This window comes from Aulonocara stuartgranti (genome assembly GCF_965226115.1).
Source record: "Aulonocara stuartgranti genome assembly, chromosome: 9".
Classification (NCBI taxonomy): Eukaryota; Metazoa; Chordata; class Actinopteri; order Cichliformes; family Cichlidae; genus Aulonocara; species Aulonocara stuartgranti.
Genome location: NC_138960.1, coordinates 21521849 through 21538117, shown reverse-complemented (window position 1 = coordinate 21538117; position 16269 = coordinate 21521849). Strand labels below are relative to the sequence as shown.

The window sequence follows — 16269 nt, the reverse complement described above, 5'->3', positions numbered from 1 at the left end:
ATCAAATCATGCTTAAATTACATTCAAAATACAGGAAAAAAGGGTTTTCTGCGCTGTAATTATCAATGCATTAATGTTAAGTCAGTCCTGCAGGTAGTGAAGGTGGATTTCACTTAGTCCATTTTATTAATATTCTGCTGCGCTCGGCTGGTTTCAGTTATTTGTAACTACCATTACTTAACATCAACCCTGAGAGCGTTATTGACCTTCACATGAAGGTGAACAGACATAATTTGGCAATTAGATTAAGAGGACTGCTTTGAAGTGTTAAAGTTGCTTATTTTGGTTTTAAGTTTAAAAAACTGTGTGTCACTGAGTTCTCAATCTTCCCCTCCGGCCGCCCGGAGACGGCGAGAAGAGATCAAACCTGACGAGTCGAGGTCGTAGAAAACAAGAGTTCTCCTTTTAATTTCTCCAGCCACAACATACTGTGCATGTACAGTACACACTCCCAGTTTTAATTTGATTTTGAACGTATCACAGTTTAAAGTTTTCAACTAAAAAATACAACACAACTAAAAAAAAACAAAAAAAAGACATATGCACAAATTAAAACCTATAAAAAATATAAAAACAGTACTCTTAATCTCAATTCAACAAGTACCATTTCAATAACAAAACATTTAATTATGAAAGCACAAAAGAGCAGACAAATTAAGAGGAACCATTGCTTTTGTTTTGTTTTACTTTAAATACAAGGAAAAGACTATTTTGTTTCGTAATCATGCAGAAGATGGAATTAAATAACAAATCAACCAAAAATAATATATACGTCTCTATATATCTCTCTGTATTAAATTTTCAAGTCAGAACTCCCGTCCCCTTACACAGGGAAAAAAAAGAAGACATGTTTAAAATAAAAACCGGAGCATCCACAATGCTTTCATTAGCTGCCATAGCGGCATGGGCTTTTATCGAAAACATTACATATCAGCGACATCTTTTTGGCACCAAAAAAGACGTTTACAATGGCAGTAGCATTTTGCAGTATAAAAGAGGGCGGAGCAGTAGCTCTTTTCCATTTAAAAAAGCAAACAAAGGAAGAAAAAAAAAAAAGACAACATTCTGTGCAGCGACATTCGAGAGAGCAGCGTCTCCCTTCAGCAGTCCTAGCAGCTCAGTCCTACTGCAGCATGCTCTTGATAGTCTTGTTGGTTGATTCATCGTTTAAATGCTTGGTTGTGTACCTGCAGGCGAGAGAGAGAGAAAAAGCAAATGTGCACTTCAGTAGAAGAACAAAGAGTGAAAATACTGAAGTATTATGAACAAAATATGCTCGAGCTCTCAAAGTGAAAGTCCTCGTTTAGCTGAAAACGTCCTCTTCAACGGGGTAAATGTTAATACTGAAGCATTTCCTTTCGTCCACACTGGTTCCTGATCTGGTGTCAATCTCCTCCAAACAGTAGAAGGCAGCTTTCTTCTCCTTTAACCTTTTGATCCGACTTAAGCCTCTTTGGATTATATGTAAAGATTTAAACTGTTACTAAAAACAAAACGTCCGATGGGAAATCACACTTGTGAATGCTCTGGTTTCTGCTTCTCGAGTTGTAACATGTTCAAGGTTTGTTCTGCTAAAAATGAAGTTTGAAGCAGTTTTTTAATATAGACTTTATAGACTACACAGAAACAAGAACTATTGCTCTGCCAGGAACTCTTATTACAAAGTAAGGAGTTATTGTTTCTGCAGTATTTGTACCTTTAAAAGATTCACACTCTTTAAATCTGAAGGCTGTGTGTTTTCATGTGAAGCTTAATTTGAGTGAGAATGAGTCGACACTGTTAACAAAAGGAAGCATTTCCACGTCTTATCGATCAAAAGAAGCGCTCCGAGGCTGCGTACCAACGCCAAAGCCACCACATGATGCATTCATTGAATTCTTGCCTCAGTTTGTGATATTTTCTTTAACTCCAGTTCCTACTAATTTTTCTCATCATGATCAGCAGCAGGAGCAGCAGCAGCAGCAGCAGCTTCCTTTAAAGACTCCAAAAGTGTTGTGTCTGCAGCTCACGTGGGAGAGCAGGCGCCCCGTATACTGAAACCTGCTCTGAGGCCATATTTTTAAAAACGCTACAATTAAATAAAAAAGAAGAATCATCCAGATCTGGATCAATTCCAAGTTGGGCCATGCTGGTGGTAAAATTTTCATGTAAATCTGCCCGCAAGATTTTGAGAACTCCTGCAACAACCTGACACACCGGCCCGATCTGCAGTTTAAATATTGATGAAAATAACAGGAAGCTGCAGTCCTGCTTTGATGCGGCTGCTAATGAAGCTGAAACATGGCAAAGAGCCCCAGTGTTTGTATTACTGTATTTATTTATTATACATTGATAGCAAAAAATGAAAGTACACCCTCTGTCAATTCTAAGGTTTGCACTATCGGGGCATAAAAGTTATCTGGTCATTAGCAGGTTTTAAAACGAGGTCAATACAGCCTGAGATCTGAGTTCTGGTTTTTTTGCAGTTTCTCTGAGCGCTGCTTGATCTGATCCTGGAGTGAATTAGCTGGGATGTCCACTCCTGTTAAGACTGACATTGCACTTATCTGAATGCTTCAGACCAGCAAACTGTCAAAACCTCTGTTCTTATAGAGCTGCTCACACTTGCTGATGATCGTTAGTCTATTGCATTTGATTAGCAGCAGCTGGCTGCTACTTGCCCTCTTAATTCCTGAGGAAGCAGTAAGGATGTACTGACTGCAAATAACGACACAGTGTAATGTGCCATGATGTTGTTCGTCTAAGCCCATCTTAGAAATGAAAGAGTTTGTACTTTCCTTTTACCTTGGCTGTGTTGTTTGTTTTGATACAAACAAAACGGTAAATTAGAAAATCTTCCAGTAAATGTCAGATAAATAGTGCAGTAAAGTGAGCTTGAACTTTGACTTCATTACTGTCCAGCACTGCATGTGTCTAACATACACTATCATCCTCCGTCACATCAGTGTGGCAATCACTGAGAGAAAATCTGTCAGCTTTCGCATGAAAATAACCTCGTGTGGCCCGGTAGAGCCGGCCCGCCTCGGGCTCCCCACACACACAAACACACAGATGTAAGGTCGACTCAAAGCTGTCAGCAGCTGCGAGAGCGAGGTGAGGTGGGTGAAATTTGTGAGGGCGCGAGGGGACCTGGTGTCACATGTAATCGACCTTTGTGGAGAGGCTTTGACACCCAACCCGGATCAGGCTCACAGCTGACCGAATCCCCCGCTGGACGGCGTGGAGGATGAGTCACTGCGCTGAAGGGGATGAGGTCTGTCTGCTGCTTGTGAACAGGAACCAACTCATCCAACTCACAGCGTGAGCAGCCTGCTCCTGTTCAGTTTAAAAGCCTGCTCACGGGCTGCAATCACATTTCACGCTGGGCAGCAGGGATTTTTATTTTTTATTTTTTTTAATAATCGGAACAAGAACTGACCTGAGAGCGTTGAGAAGGCCTTCTACGCTGTTTGGCGGCTGATCTTTGAGGACTTTGATGCAGCCTTTCATCTGTGGAACAGAAAGAGACCGTTAGCTGTAGAAGAAGCTGCGAGTGAGAAGTTTGGCGTGAACGTGTCTACACTCACGTCGATTTTGGACGACTTGGCGAACGCTCCTACGGGATGGACGTAGTCGTACAAGATGATCACCCCGACCATCACCCTGAGGCAGAAGGACACCGTGTCCTCGCTTGTGAAACGGCTGCGATACTCCCTGACAGCAGGAGGAGGAAGAGGAGGGATAAGACGCAAAGCCGTGAATGGCGTATTTAACACGCGGAGGAGGTCACTTACGGTGTTTCCAGCATGACTTTGCACACGCTCGCCATCGTGCTTAAGCAGTCCGTCGTGTTCTCGATGGGCAGGTTCTTGTTCTGTAAGGAGGGAGGAATGACTTGAGTGGATACACACACACACACACACACACACACACACACTAAAAGAAAATAAAGTATCCAATATTTTTGTTTCTGAGTCTCACCTCAGAAACAAACTTCGTTGTGCCGTCACTTAACGTCTTCAGCATGGGCGTGGCATCGGCGTAGAAGAGAGATATCCGATTGGCCAATTCATTGTTGACTTCATTCTCACCTTCTGCCTGCAAACAAAAAAAACAAAGCTTGAATCCACTGACTGCATGTTTAGTGTTCTGGACCTCTGATCTTAAAATAATCAAACTCAAACGTGGTTATCTCTGTTATTAGAAGAGCTGCCAGTTAAAGCTACTTTACAAGGAGACTGAGAAAAGAAAGCGACCACGAAGGTGGCCGTGTAGCTGACACGCTTGGAGGGACATTAAAGCCACTTTGCGCTCTACACTGTGGCGATGCTGTGAAATTTTATTTAAAAAAACTCTGAATGAAAAGGTGCGAGAGAACATCAGGATGTATTATTAGTTTATTTGATGCGAAGCAGCTTTAACAGACTGTTTGTGCAGATGAAAAGCTGCTTCGTTAAATAAAACACCGACAGGAAAACACTGATATAAACCCTGTGACACAGCCCTCCTGCTCCTCCCTCCCCCGGTTTCCCAGCTGACTGCCGCTTTGCCGTTTCAGATGAGACGCTGAAAACACCTGGCGGACAACAAAAGAATAAGGCGTCTCTTGAACAGCCTGTTCTAAATTTGTCTGCGTATTTAAATAACAACAACACTTCCTGCCTTCATGAGAGCACTGACGGAATATGAATAATCGCCCCAAACTTTCAAACCACTTTGGGTTTTTTAACAAACGATGATGACACATGAGCTCAAAGAATGTTTGAGCCGGGACAGTTGCGTTTCATCTCGGATGTCTGAATGATTCAGTCGTCTGAGCGCTGACTAAACCGAGTGCGACGGAGCTGCGAGGAGGGACGGCGGCCCGAGCGTCTTTCAGCGTTGACAGGTCCTAACGACAACTTGTCTGGGCCCATTTGTCTAATGACATGTTCTGCTTTAAGAAATAAAAGCTCCTGTCAGGCGGGTCTGAACTGAGTGCAGTTTTGGTTTATTTTTCCTCATATGCAGCTAAAAATGACCAATTTTACTACCCCACGTTTCCCTCAACCTCTGGCAGACCCAGGCTCAGGGAGGTGCAGCCATCTGCCATGACCGGTTGGGGCTGAAGGGAGGACGACAAGACAAAAAACACATCTATGGTATCAATTTGAAAACCGTACATCACCTCATTCTCGAGTTATGTTCACAAAGTTGGGTGTCCACACAGCAAGGTGCATATGTGCAAAAGTGCACAGAGTAAACTAAAGCCTAAAGGTGCATCCACATAGGACATCTCTTTGTAGCTGATGGTCACTCTATTGGAGATTTCAGGCTCCAGTTGCCTGGGTAACTCTGTAATGCATTTACCACCCCTTTATGTGTCGGTCAAGGTTATCTTAATTCACTTCAAAGTGCTGAATGACATTGACTTTCTCTGGTCTCCTTACACATGGACAGCATGGGAAGTCCTTGCATGTAAGTAAGAGGCACACATAGACCTACATGAAGAGATCTGAATTTGCACCTGGACCTCACTCATCACAGTGATGAACAGGTGGAAAGAAAACATGACATTTTGACCGTTTTACCGGGAAACGCACAAGCGAAACAAAGTCCATTAAAGCAGCTCTGCTGCTTTAAGCTGTCTCAGTCAGTCATAACAGCGAGGTAGCAAGCACAATGCGCAGCACTGACACTGGCATTGGCCTTCATTATCAAAGTGAAGAAAAGGTAAATTACAGGAGAAATGATTATACACGTGTTTAATACCAGGTATAAATACTACTCCACTTTCCAAGAAGAAAGTATTTAACCAATAAATGCTGAGCTAAAATTCATGCCACAGTCGTTTCCAATGCTTCGATATTTCCTGTGTTCTATTGTAAATAAAATCTGGTTCATAAAAATCTGTAAATCATTGCATTCTGTTTTTTAAATTTACATTTTAAACAACATCAGCTTTTTTTGGTACGCCGTTTGTATTATGCCAGTTTAAAAATAAATAAATTACTGTCAGTTTAACTTTAATCTGTATTTAAAGTAATTTGGGGGCTTATCCGGGATTTATGCTTCTGCGTTAACAACAAACCCTCCACCACAACTTATGCCAGAAGCTGCCGTGCACTTCCCTAGAAAAATAACTGTGCTGAAGGTATCACTGTGACTGGTCCATTCAATACTGTTGTTTCCTTCAACTTTTTACTCTGCCACCATTTATGAAAGATACTGGAAGATAATGGCTTAACTTGAAGAGGGAAACCACAATAACAACAACCAGTATTTCAGCAGCAAAACTGCAGAGCTACACATGCAAACCATAAAGGCGACTTATGTCATACATTGATTCAATGCAAGAATAGCAAATAAGCTATAAGCTGCCACAGATGTCTCCCTCTGATGAGGAACGGAAGTCATCAAAGCCACCAGTTTGTGCTGACAAAAACAGAAATCTTACAGTTGGTTAACCACTGCATCAGCCGGTTAGTCTGTTTGGGTGCTTTTGGTATTTCAAAATATAATTCTGAATCATAATAAAAGTGTTAACACCAAAATCAGGAACATTAAGACCCAAACCACTCCTTTCGAAACCACCACTGACACAAACAGTGAGTTTTACCTGACAGAACATGGGAGTTGTTAGTTTAATTAGCGTGACTTTTTTCAATTCACACCCAAACTAACTGCTTTAATAACCATAAATGCACAACAGCACAGACAAACCATCTGGTCAAGCCAGCAATAGATGAACCATTCCCATGTTTTGCAAAGAAAAAATACTCGTTTTGCCAATGGAGTCTGGTGGAGTGAAACAGCTTCCCTTCTTCATCAGAGAGAGCCATCTGTCAGCAGCAAAAGCAGTGATAATGTTCTAAATATAACACACATTCAAACCGACACCGATTCTCAAGTAAGGCCAACGCTGATGGTCAGTTGATGCTGACCATGTCCACAGCACCACGTGTGTTGAGTTTCTGCAGCAGTTAAAAGCTGAAGTGAAAACCGTTTAGTCAGTAAAGTCAGTGTGGTCCGTGTAAAATAAAAGAAAATATAATTTGTGGGTCATATTTTGATTTAAATAAAAAGTTCTTGCAACATCACACACCAGTCATTTTAGTCATAGTTTTCATCGTTCTTTTTTTCTCATGGAAAAGAAGACGATGAAATGCACTGACACTTTAGTCAGTGAATAAAAATATTAAAAAAACCTAAATATTCTGGAGAAGCGAGACACAATCAGAACCAACCGAGTGGTGCAGAGAGGTGGGACAAGTTTAAAAGTGATCCAATCGGAAGTAATGTCCTTGCACAGTAAGGTTAAATATGAACAATTTTATGTGCCCACGGGAAAGGGTACAATCTGCCATGCTCCCCGTTTCTCATAAAAGTGCGACAAAATGTCAACGCCTAAGAGGAAGAGAAGAGGAGACATATGGATGCATTTCACAAAGAAAATAAGGCACTCACCAGTAAAACCATGAGAAACTTTCACACTTTATATTTAAGTCAACTGAATCAAGTTTAGTCTGCTATAATCTTTCGATTTTTAGTCGACTAAAACTAAAAGAATTATAAGATTATTACAGACTAAATTATGACAAAAATTAAATAAAATTTTACTCAAAAATAACACCATCTGCTACGCTCTAATAGCAGATAAATGGGCTGTTAAACCAAAACAAAGAGCTAACAGATGCTAAAAAAGATAAAGGAGAAATTGTATGTCAGAGATGGGCGCAACATGCTCACCGGTACATTGTTGATCCGCATTCGACTCAGTGTTCTCCTATAGTAACTGAAGTCATTCTGAATGGCTGGATTTGTCATCTGCAAAACAGAAATATAAATATTATATATACAGATATATGTAAGCTTGGAGGCAATCTAATACAGAGAGAGGGGAGAGAGACAGCCTGCAGCCGGACATTCAGCTCTGGATCAAACACACCATTGTCATGACAGAAAGCTTTAGCCAACAAGGCAGAAATGTAGCTTTGGGGGGGAAATGACATAAAAAGAGCACTGATACAATTACTATTTTATGTGCTGAACTGGATTTGAATGTCTGACACTCATTCTGCCCCCTTTTACGTCCACATCCCTGCTCGCCCTGTCAGCAAATATTTGGTTTTTTTCCTGCTGCCGTGAGCTTTGGCTGTGGGTCTCATTAAGGAGAGGCGAGGTTAGAGTGAGCACAGGATATACGCAGGCTTATTCTCTGACGTTATGCACCCTCAAAGCCTCAGATAAAAGCCACAAGGCTCCATTAGCTCCTTTGACATGACTCCCTACAATATATGAATCATCTGGTTTTCAGTGTGGAGCCAAACTGACCACTTTTTTTTTTTTTTTTAAAGGGAAGCTGGCCAACCAGAGAGCTTCTTTTCAAAAGTCACCACAAGCGAGTGCTCGTCATGTGGCTAATTATCCTCATTCCTGCACGAGCTTGTCACAGTCAAAGCTGCGCTGACAGCATGCTAATCCTGCTACAATAGACTGGTACTCAGTCTGCGTCCACCGCGTCCACCAGGAGAGACAGGCTTCTTCGCCAGGGAGGGGCTGCACAGCACTCAGACACTTTAACTAGGTCAGAAGCCCGTGCATGGGTGTGAAAGATTGATGAATGGGCCTGGCATGCCACCTTGCACCCCCTACCTTCATGTTTTTCATCCTGCCAGCCTGGGTAGTGGGCACTAATTGGGACGTCGCTGCAAACCGCCTCAGGGAGTCGGGGAGCCTTTTTTTTTTTTTTTTTACGTTTTTGTGTCAAAGGAGCAGGGATGTGGGCCCAGTGTCTTACAAGATGAGTGCTCACACAATTATGTTTCTGACAATGGGCATTTGAGCGACAAACATGCTTCAATCGCGGCTTCGTTTCAGCAGTTTGTGTCCGAATTCAAACCAGATCAGACTTTTAAAGTTCCCTCTGCCTGTCGTTTATATAAAACCTGCCACGCTGTGAAAAACTTGGCTCGGGCAACAACAATTTGCAGACCTTTTTCCCCTTGCAATAACCCTTATTGGCCATTTCACTGACATCCACAGTATCATAAACAGCAGAGCAGTATCAGGGCTCTAATTAAATGCTAATCATGCGCTCACTGGCGGCAGCTTAAAACTGCACAGAGCTAAGAAAAAAAAAAAAAAATCAATCCAGGGGCATCAGTAGCTTGTTGGACGATTGAGAGCAAAGCCTACAGAAGCAGCTAAAATTTGACACTTAAAGAAATAAAGAGCCATACTTTAAGCTCGTCGAAGCGCAGCGTGAAGTGGAGGATCTCTGCGAACTGCTTGGCCAGCGCCTGCTCCCGCTCCAGGTGTTGAGTCGGGTCGCTGTAAGTCTCGCTGGTCAGAGCACCCAGGAGGCTGTGCAACGCTGCCTCTGTTAAAAAAAAGACAGACATCTGTGGTGAACCTGCATCGCTGTCAGAGGACCTCGATTGGGCTTTTACTCGTTTAATGAAGAGCCTGACAAAAGCCTTGAACAGAGACAGTTTAGCTGATGTGTGTAGTCTTCCAGGTCATCAGTCAGAGCCACTGAGTAGCTTTACATTCAGGTTTTTGCCATTCAAGCGCCAGGTTAACAGCTCAGGCAGCACTATATGCAAAAATGCAAAGGTCAGGGGAAAGAAGAAGTGCTGCATGTAGCATGGCAGAGTGATCAATATTCAGGTTTGAAAAGGAGAGCAGGGCAAGAACAATGGAGGAAAACATGCAGCTGCAGCTAATAGTTATATTCACTGTATAGTAATGGTTAATAGCTCAGTTACACTAAAGTAAAAAGAGGATGCCACAGTAATTTTATTGGCAAGATACATTTAATTGCATGTAAACTCAATGTGCTTAACATTTAAAAAAAATAATAATAACTGTGGTTGCCCAGAGATTTTTCACATCTGTCAACCTCTGGGGAACCACATACAGTCACACAGGTTGATAACAATTGGTGAAGATTTGCAAATATCTGCAGACAGGGTCAACATAGAGAGACAGACAACCATTCACACCTATGGGCAATTTACCAGTTAACCTGACACCACTAATTACATGTCTTTGGACTGTGAGAGAAAGTCGGAGTACCCAAGTATAGAATGGTTTATAAAGCAAACCATTCTATATTGTGAGAGGTTTCTGCTCTGCTGATTCCGTTATATGTGTTATATCACTGTAAACTGAATAGCCTCACATTTTTAGAGAACTTGGAAAAAAAAACATTGAATTTCCTGCAGTTCTGGGAAAATGACAAGCTTCTGTGACTCTTCAATTTAAAAAAAGCTAATACGTGGAAAAACATTTTTCCAATTAAATGATAGAAAAAAAATACCTAAAGAGTCCTAAAGTAATACAATTACATAATTACATGAGTTAAGTCATGTATAAGTGGAAAAAAGAAAGAAAACTCAAGTCTTTCTTTGTCTCTTTATTGTTGGGCCTTGTAGGAGGTCAAGGAGCAGCCTGATACGTGACCAGTGCAGGGTGTCGGCAGGCTGTAGCATCCTGATTAAGACATAGACAAATAATGAGGCAGCGGTGGTGCCCAAACTGCCCAGGGCCCAGTGCCAGGAGAAAGGAGGGGGGGGGGCTTTCCTGCTCACATGCAAATGAGACATGGGACTAATTATCTCATTGGCATGAAATGGGTGGGGGCAAGATTTCATTCAAGCAGGATTACACTCATTGTTTTGACACTAAGTAAATACAAAGCCTGTGCCATGCCGTGACATAGCATACCCACGGACCAATGATTAAGCATGCAAGAAGAGCACCGGCAGGGAACCAGGGAGAGGGAAATGTGGCGAACAACTTCCAAGCAAGTCAAGTTATCAGACAAACAGATCTTGTTCAGACACATAGTTCTGAAGAAGAAAAACTAAAAGAGCTTTGAAGCCCAGAGGGAATTTTATTTATAGATGCAGACAGTGCTTAGAATTAGGGCTGAACGATATATCGCATTTGCGATAATATCGCGACATGATCAAGTGCAATTTTCTAACCGCAAAGGCTGCGATTATACTGCGGTTATAAGGCTGTCCAAATTACTACCATATCCCAGAATTCATAGCGCGGCCCAGCCAAACTCCAGTTTCCAGCAATGGCGGCCGCTACTAAGTTTTAAAATTACTCATACTAATCTTTCTGGGTCACAAAATAAACTTTTAACATATTTTCAGGCGAGAAAGTAGTTGTGTAAACATCAAATATCTGCTCGGTTTATCAAGATATCCCATATTTGCAAAAGTGCTTCGACGTTTTCAGAGGCGTCTGCTACCCACCAGCTCGACAGCTAGCCGGGAGCTCGAGGATTACTGATGCGGCCGAGAACGGCACAACTCCCGGCACATCATTTTCAGATCACCGCGGAGTTTCGCTGCTTGGGTTAAACGTAATATATAAGTCACTTAGACAACCTAAAAATGTTATTGTTGGGCTTTTTTCAGTGTTTTGTTTGTTCGTGAGTAAATCGGTTTGGCTGAGATTAAAGTTATTAGATTAGATAAAATAAAACTTTATTAATCCCCCGGGTGGGTTCCTCCTTGGTTTTCACACAGCTGACTAAACGTCAAACAGAAAACTTATTAAACAGAAGTATGAGACAGTCGAGAATTTACACCAGTGTCTGGTTATATTTTAGATAGCAAGAAGCAGACGGCCGAGTTTATTAAACTCCACCGAGACAGCGGTGACGCTAATCAGAAGGCTAGACCGTCCAATTTCACGCCTTTAAACTTTAAAGGCGTGTTTGTGTGTGTGTTTATACAATTGCTATTATGTTTGCACTTTATGTGTAATGTTACTGACTGCAGAGATCAGTAAGATGTGTGTATTTTTTATTTATTAGTTTTATTTATTTAATATTATTTTTTTAATTGAATGACTGTCTAGTAGTTCACAGATGTCGAAAAACTGAGTGTGGTAAAGCCACTGATTTTTTTTTATGTATATTTCTGCAATTTTAATGTTTACACCAGGGTTCCTTGTCAGCACTTTATGCTCAGATGTTTGTAAGCTAAAAATAAACTATTGTGTATGTTCAAATATACTGTTGTGATTGAAGAAGTTAAATAAAAATGTCAGTCATCAATTCATGCATCACCTCATGTCATCATAACAGAGGTCTGTCTTCCAGGAAAGAACAGTTTGAAATTAATGTAATATAGTATTGGCCATACTATATGATGTATTGCTTGTCTTTGTTTAATAATACAGAAGACAAAGACCTTAAAAAAATAATCGCATATCGCATCGCAATCGCAATATTGGGGCAAAAAAATCGCAATTAGATTATTTTCCATAATCGTTCAGCCCTACTTAGAATTCAGTCTAGAAGCCGAAGGGAGCCTTTAGTAATGATATAACCCAGACAAGCTGAACATCTGATGCAATAAGCTACCAAATGGGCACTTTAAATAGACTTGTCATTTGTAATCAACAGTAACTGTAAAATACACGATGCGCATGTCAGCGTAACCCAGGATCAGTGTGATTCAGACAGCGGTCTACTTAAAATAATCTGAAGATGACTTTTCGAAGGACACAGAGCTGGCAGTGCAGTGCGGTAAATTGAGCACGTCTGCCATTCAGTAATGACTCCCATCTGCTTGGGCTAGCGTTCGCAGCGAAGCAGCTGATTAAAAATGGCCTCAGCACTGCAGCCCCCCCCCCCCCCACACACACACACACACCCCCAATCCTAGTCAAAACAGAAGTTAAGATGGAGCTGCTTAAAGGCCCCCAGAAATGAGCCACTCTAGTATGTTGGGAAGTCGTGCGAGGGCGGGGCGCTGGGAGATGTCTGATCTCGTCAGGTCACGGCGGAGCAGGCGAGCAGAATGCAGGCATGTAGACTGTACTCGCTGAGAGGGGCGGGGCCAGATGACAGCGGGACTCAAGGACTTTTCTAGATCCTACTTTTTCCTAGGGGACAGACTCGAGAAGTTTTCACCGTTGTTAAAAGGAGCAGATCTAAATTTAGGTATCGACAAAAGTTCTGTGAAGATCAGCATCTCAAAGCTACGTGGCTGTTATGAAAGAACAAGCTGGAAGGGGATAAATGTTCATCTATGCCATATGCAGAGCCTGCTACCCGAACAAGGTCTTCAGCTCTACAAAAGAAAACATCAGCTATTGACATAACTGAACAATTAAGCGATTAATCAAATTAAAGTGTATTAAACAGCCGGGTGCAGCTTCTGGGGACTACCTGAGGGTCTGGGGAAGTCCCCAGGTTCCTCCCAGTCCTGTTCTTGTGTTTGCATTTGCAAACAGGAACTCCTGAGTGAAGTAACAGCCAGCAGTTGGTAAAGCAACAACACCTCTTTTTGTGGTCTTTCATTTTCTTGTAATCCTCCTGTAATTCTCTCTATACTGCTTTTTCTGTGGTGGATGCTATCAGCAGGTTTTCTCCTTCTGTCCTTCAAGATCAACTTTTTTTTTTGTTTCTGTTTTCTTCCATTTTTAAAGGCTAAAATTTACGTGTTTTGTCTGATGTTTTATCCATGTTTACACTTTCCCCTTTTTTTTTTTTTTTAAATCGCATTTGCAGGTGCCATATTCATGTCTTCACACTATCCAGGCCCCCTAAGTGTGGACCAAACATTCCATCATCGTTACTCTCATGCTGGAAAAGGCTTAAAAACACACTCAAAATAAATGGAGTGCTACTTTTCACAATTACTGGATCCATAAAAAAGCATGTCCATAAACATAGGAAGTTTTTTTCAGTCTTTAATAATGCATAATCTGTGGTCTATGACATGGTTTTCTTTCTATGGTAATATTAAGATGTCACCTTGGAGCTTAGGTAAGCTAATTACCTGTTAAGTTTCAGCATTATAATAAAAATTAATCCAACTATGCACAGTCCAACTTTTGCCACTCCTAAATTTTTGACTTCTGGTCAAAATCTGTATAAAGATATGAGCTTTGAGTCTAAAGGTTTGTTCTAAGAAATGTACATTTTTATACTGAAGCCAACTTTAGTGTTGGTGTAGCAGGATATTACTGTCCCCGATATACAAAATTTGTGATTTTTTTTTTATGTTATTATCTATTCTTGTGACAAATTTTAGGATTTCCCATGTATACGTCTGGATTTCAGTGCAGTAAAACGTGTCCGCTCATTCCAAATGCATAGGTTCTCCTCTTTCAGGGAGTCCTGTTTGGATATCACCATCCTGGCGCCTGAAGCCTAAAATCCAGGCAGGGAAATAGAGCAGCGCTCGAGACTGAGATTTGACCTACTTTGTTACATAACAGCCATCACCAGGCTGCCGCCGCCACTGTCGCCCACTGACTGCCTTCTCCACCGCCACTGGGATTATGGGGTCAAAGGGGTTGAGGGCACTGACGCATGCCGGGTCCCCTCCCCTCAAGCCTCAGGGTCATAAGAAGATCAGGGAGCAGTGAGCTTACACCCCCACCTTGAATCCATGCTAATAAGACCCTACAGAGGTCGATGCACAGTGCAACGCAAGCAGCATGTTGAGACAGCAGCATGTAGGCGGGGTTCAAAGCACGCGTGTATAAGTATGTGTCGCACGTCTTGTGCAGCTCAGCAGCAAATCCTGCCGATGCAGAAGCGGACAATTAATGTCGCGCTTACATCGGTATGAGGTCGCTATAAAATGCCTTGCACATGAAGGACACCGGCTCTCCCCGTTAGTCATTAAGACAACAAAACTGCACAGACGTTTCAGCAGCTCACACTAATCTACAATTCCAAGCGCGGTGTCGCACACAAGATCGTTTTAGCTCTGAAAGAAATCTCAGAGGACACCTGAGTTCGCTCCACTTGAAACGGTGCGTGTCTGAGGCTCAGTGATGAAGATCTCAGAAGCAGTGATTTAATTTTTCCTGGCCTACATAACACGGTTACTGTAGAGACGGCGCAGACAGACGCATACCTAATCTCTGCGAGAACTCGTAGAACTTCTTCAGCTTTCCCACCAAGGGGACCACGGCCGCCCACGCCTTCTCCTGCAACGCCTCATCGTTTGGATTCTGGATCGCCTGGAAAGAAATACATCACGGGTGTCAAACTCATTTATGCTCATGGGGCACATACAGCCCAGTTTTATCTCTGGGCTGGAGCAGAAAAACCACTGGATTATAATGTAAAAAAGAAAAGAAGGGGGGGGGGGACCCTCTTTCTTTTACCGTAACGAAATGTTAAAAGAAAATGAGTCACATATTTACAAATTTACTTGATGCCTCTTAAGAAAAATAAGAGCAATCTCAACGAGTCTGTGTTTTTCATATTTTCCATTTTCTGTCATTACATAGAAACAAAACAGGTCCTTGACAGACCACTTTGGTGTGGTACAGCAGGCCAGAGGTAAAGTCTTCATCAGTAAGGAGACAATTAAACTGATCAGGGCTCTGGCTTGGATGAAATCAGCAGTTACAGATGCTGAACACCAAAATGAGATACGAGAAGCTGAAATTAAATAAATTTTAACGGTTCATTTGTAGGTCGAGTCTTTAAAAACAGACTGAGGCTAAAAGACAGAACTGATTTAATGGCCCATGAAGGTCATTCCTTTGATCTTTGAATCCAAAATTGATCATCTGCTTTATTCTGCTCATTTGTGTTAGAAAAAAATGATACAAATTCCTAAAGCAACACCTGATAAAGGACAAGCGACACCTCCACCACCTCATAAATGCACGTCTCCTTGTAATTCTGCATGAGTGTGTCCTGCGATGAAGGGGTGGATGAACGTACCTCTCGGATGTCCGGCCCCGCTCCCTTGTAGGCCTGCAACTCGTCCAGGATCGCCTTCGCGTCCTTCAGCACCACATCCACCTCTTCCCAAATCTCTCGCTCTGCTTCTGTGGGCTGGGCATCTGCAGAGGACACGCACCAAAAAAAAGAAAAAAAAAAAAAAGGACCAACAACAAAGTCAGCTGGGCAAATCTGATTGGGATCTCATCCATATTCACACTGACTCAACATAAAGTAAAATACAGCTCTAGGACATCTACCACACCCTCAATATCACAGAAAGTTTAATGCGCAACTTTCAATTATGCAAATGAAAGTTCAGTCAAATAATCGTCTCTTCCCACTGCTTCCCATTAAGTTTTAACACCACCCACTTTTCCCGGCCGAGAGCAGGGAAACAGAGGAAGATAAGAGAAGACGAACAGAATGAGTTATCTCAAAATTTGTAAAAGCTCCAGCCATACAGTTTCAGGGTTTTTATTTTGGCTAACATTATTACCAAATGTAACAGCATGGCATGGAGTGTGTGTCTGTATTAGTGTGGGAAAATGCAGTCCTGGAGACACAGCCTGCAGTGGGAACTACCA

The 16269-nt window shown here is 42.0% G+C and overlaps 1 protein-coding gene across 2 annotated transcripts in view; it reads right to left on the bottom strand.

Moving 5' to 3' along the window:
• Window positions 1-381: 381 nt before the first annotated feature.
• The window catches only part of fam49bb (family with sequence similarity 49 member Bb), a 42808-nt gene continuing 26920 nt past the window's right edge, over window positions 382-16269 (bottom strand). For both annotated transcript variants that reach the window (XM_082546897.1, XM_082546896.1), the window contains 9 exons: window positions 15683-15804; window positions 14862-14967; window positions 9201-9340; window positions 7708-7785; window positions 3961-4077; window positions 3774-3853; window positions 3567-3693; window positions 3419-3489; window positions 382-1187 (listed from right to left, as the gene is read on the bottom strand). In XM_082546897.1, coding sequence (XP_082403023.1) covers window positions 1124-1187; window positions 3419-3489; window positions 3567-3693; window positions 3774-3853; window positions 3961-4077; window positions 7708-7785; window positions 9201-9340; window positions 14862-14967; window positions 15683-15804 — 905 coding nt within the window. In that variant the 3' untranslated portion in view covers window positions 382-1123. The remainder of the gene's footprint in view (window positions 1188-3418; window positions 3490-3566; window positions 3694-3773; window positions 3854-3960; window positions 4078-7707; window positions 7786-9200; window positions 9341-14861; window positions 14968-15682; window positions 15805-16269) is intronic.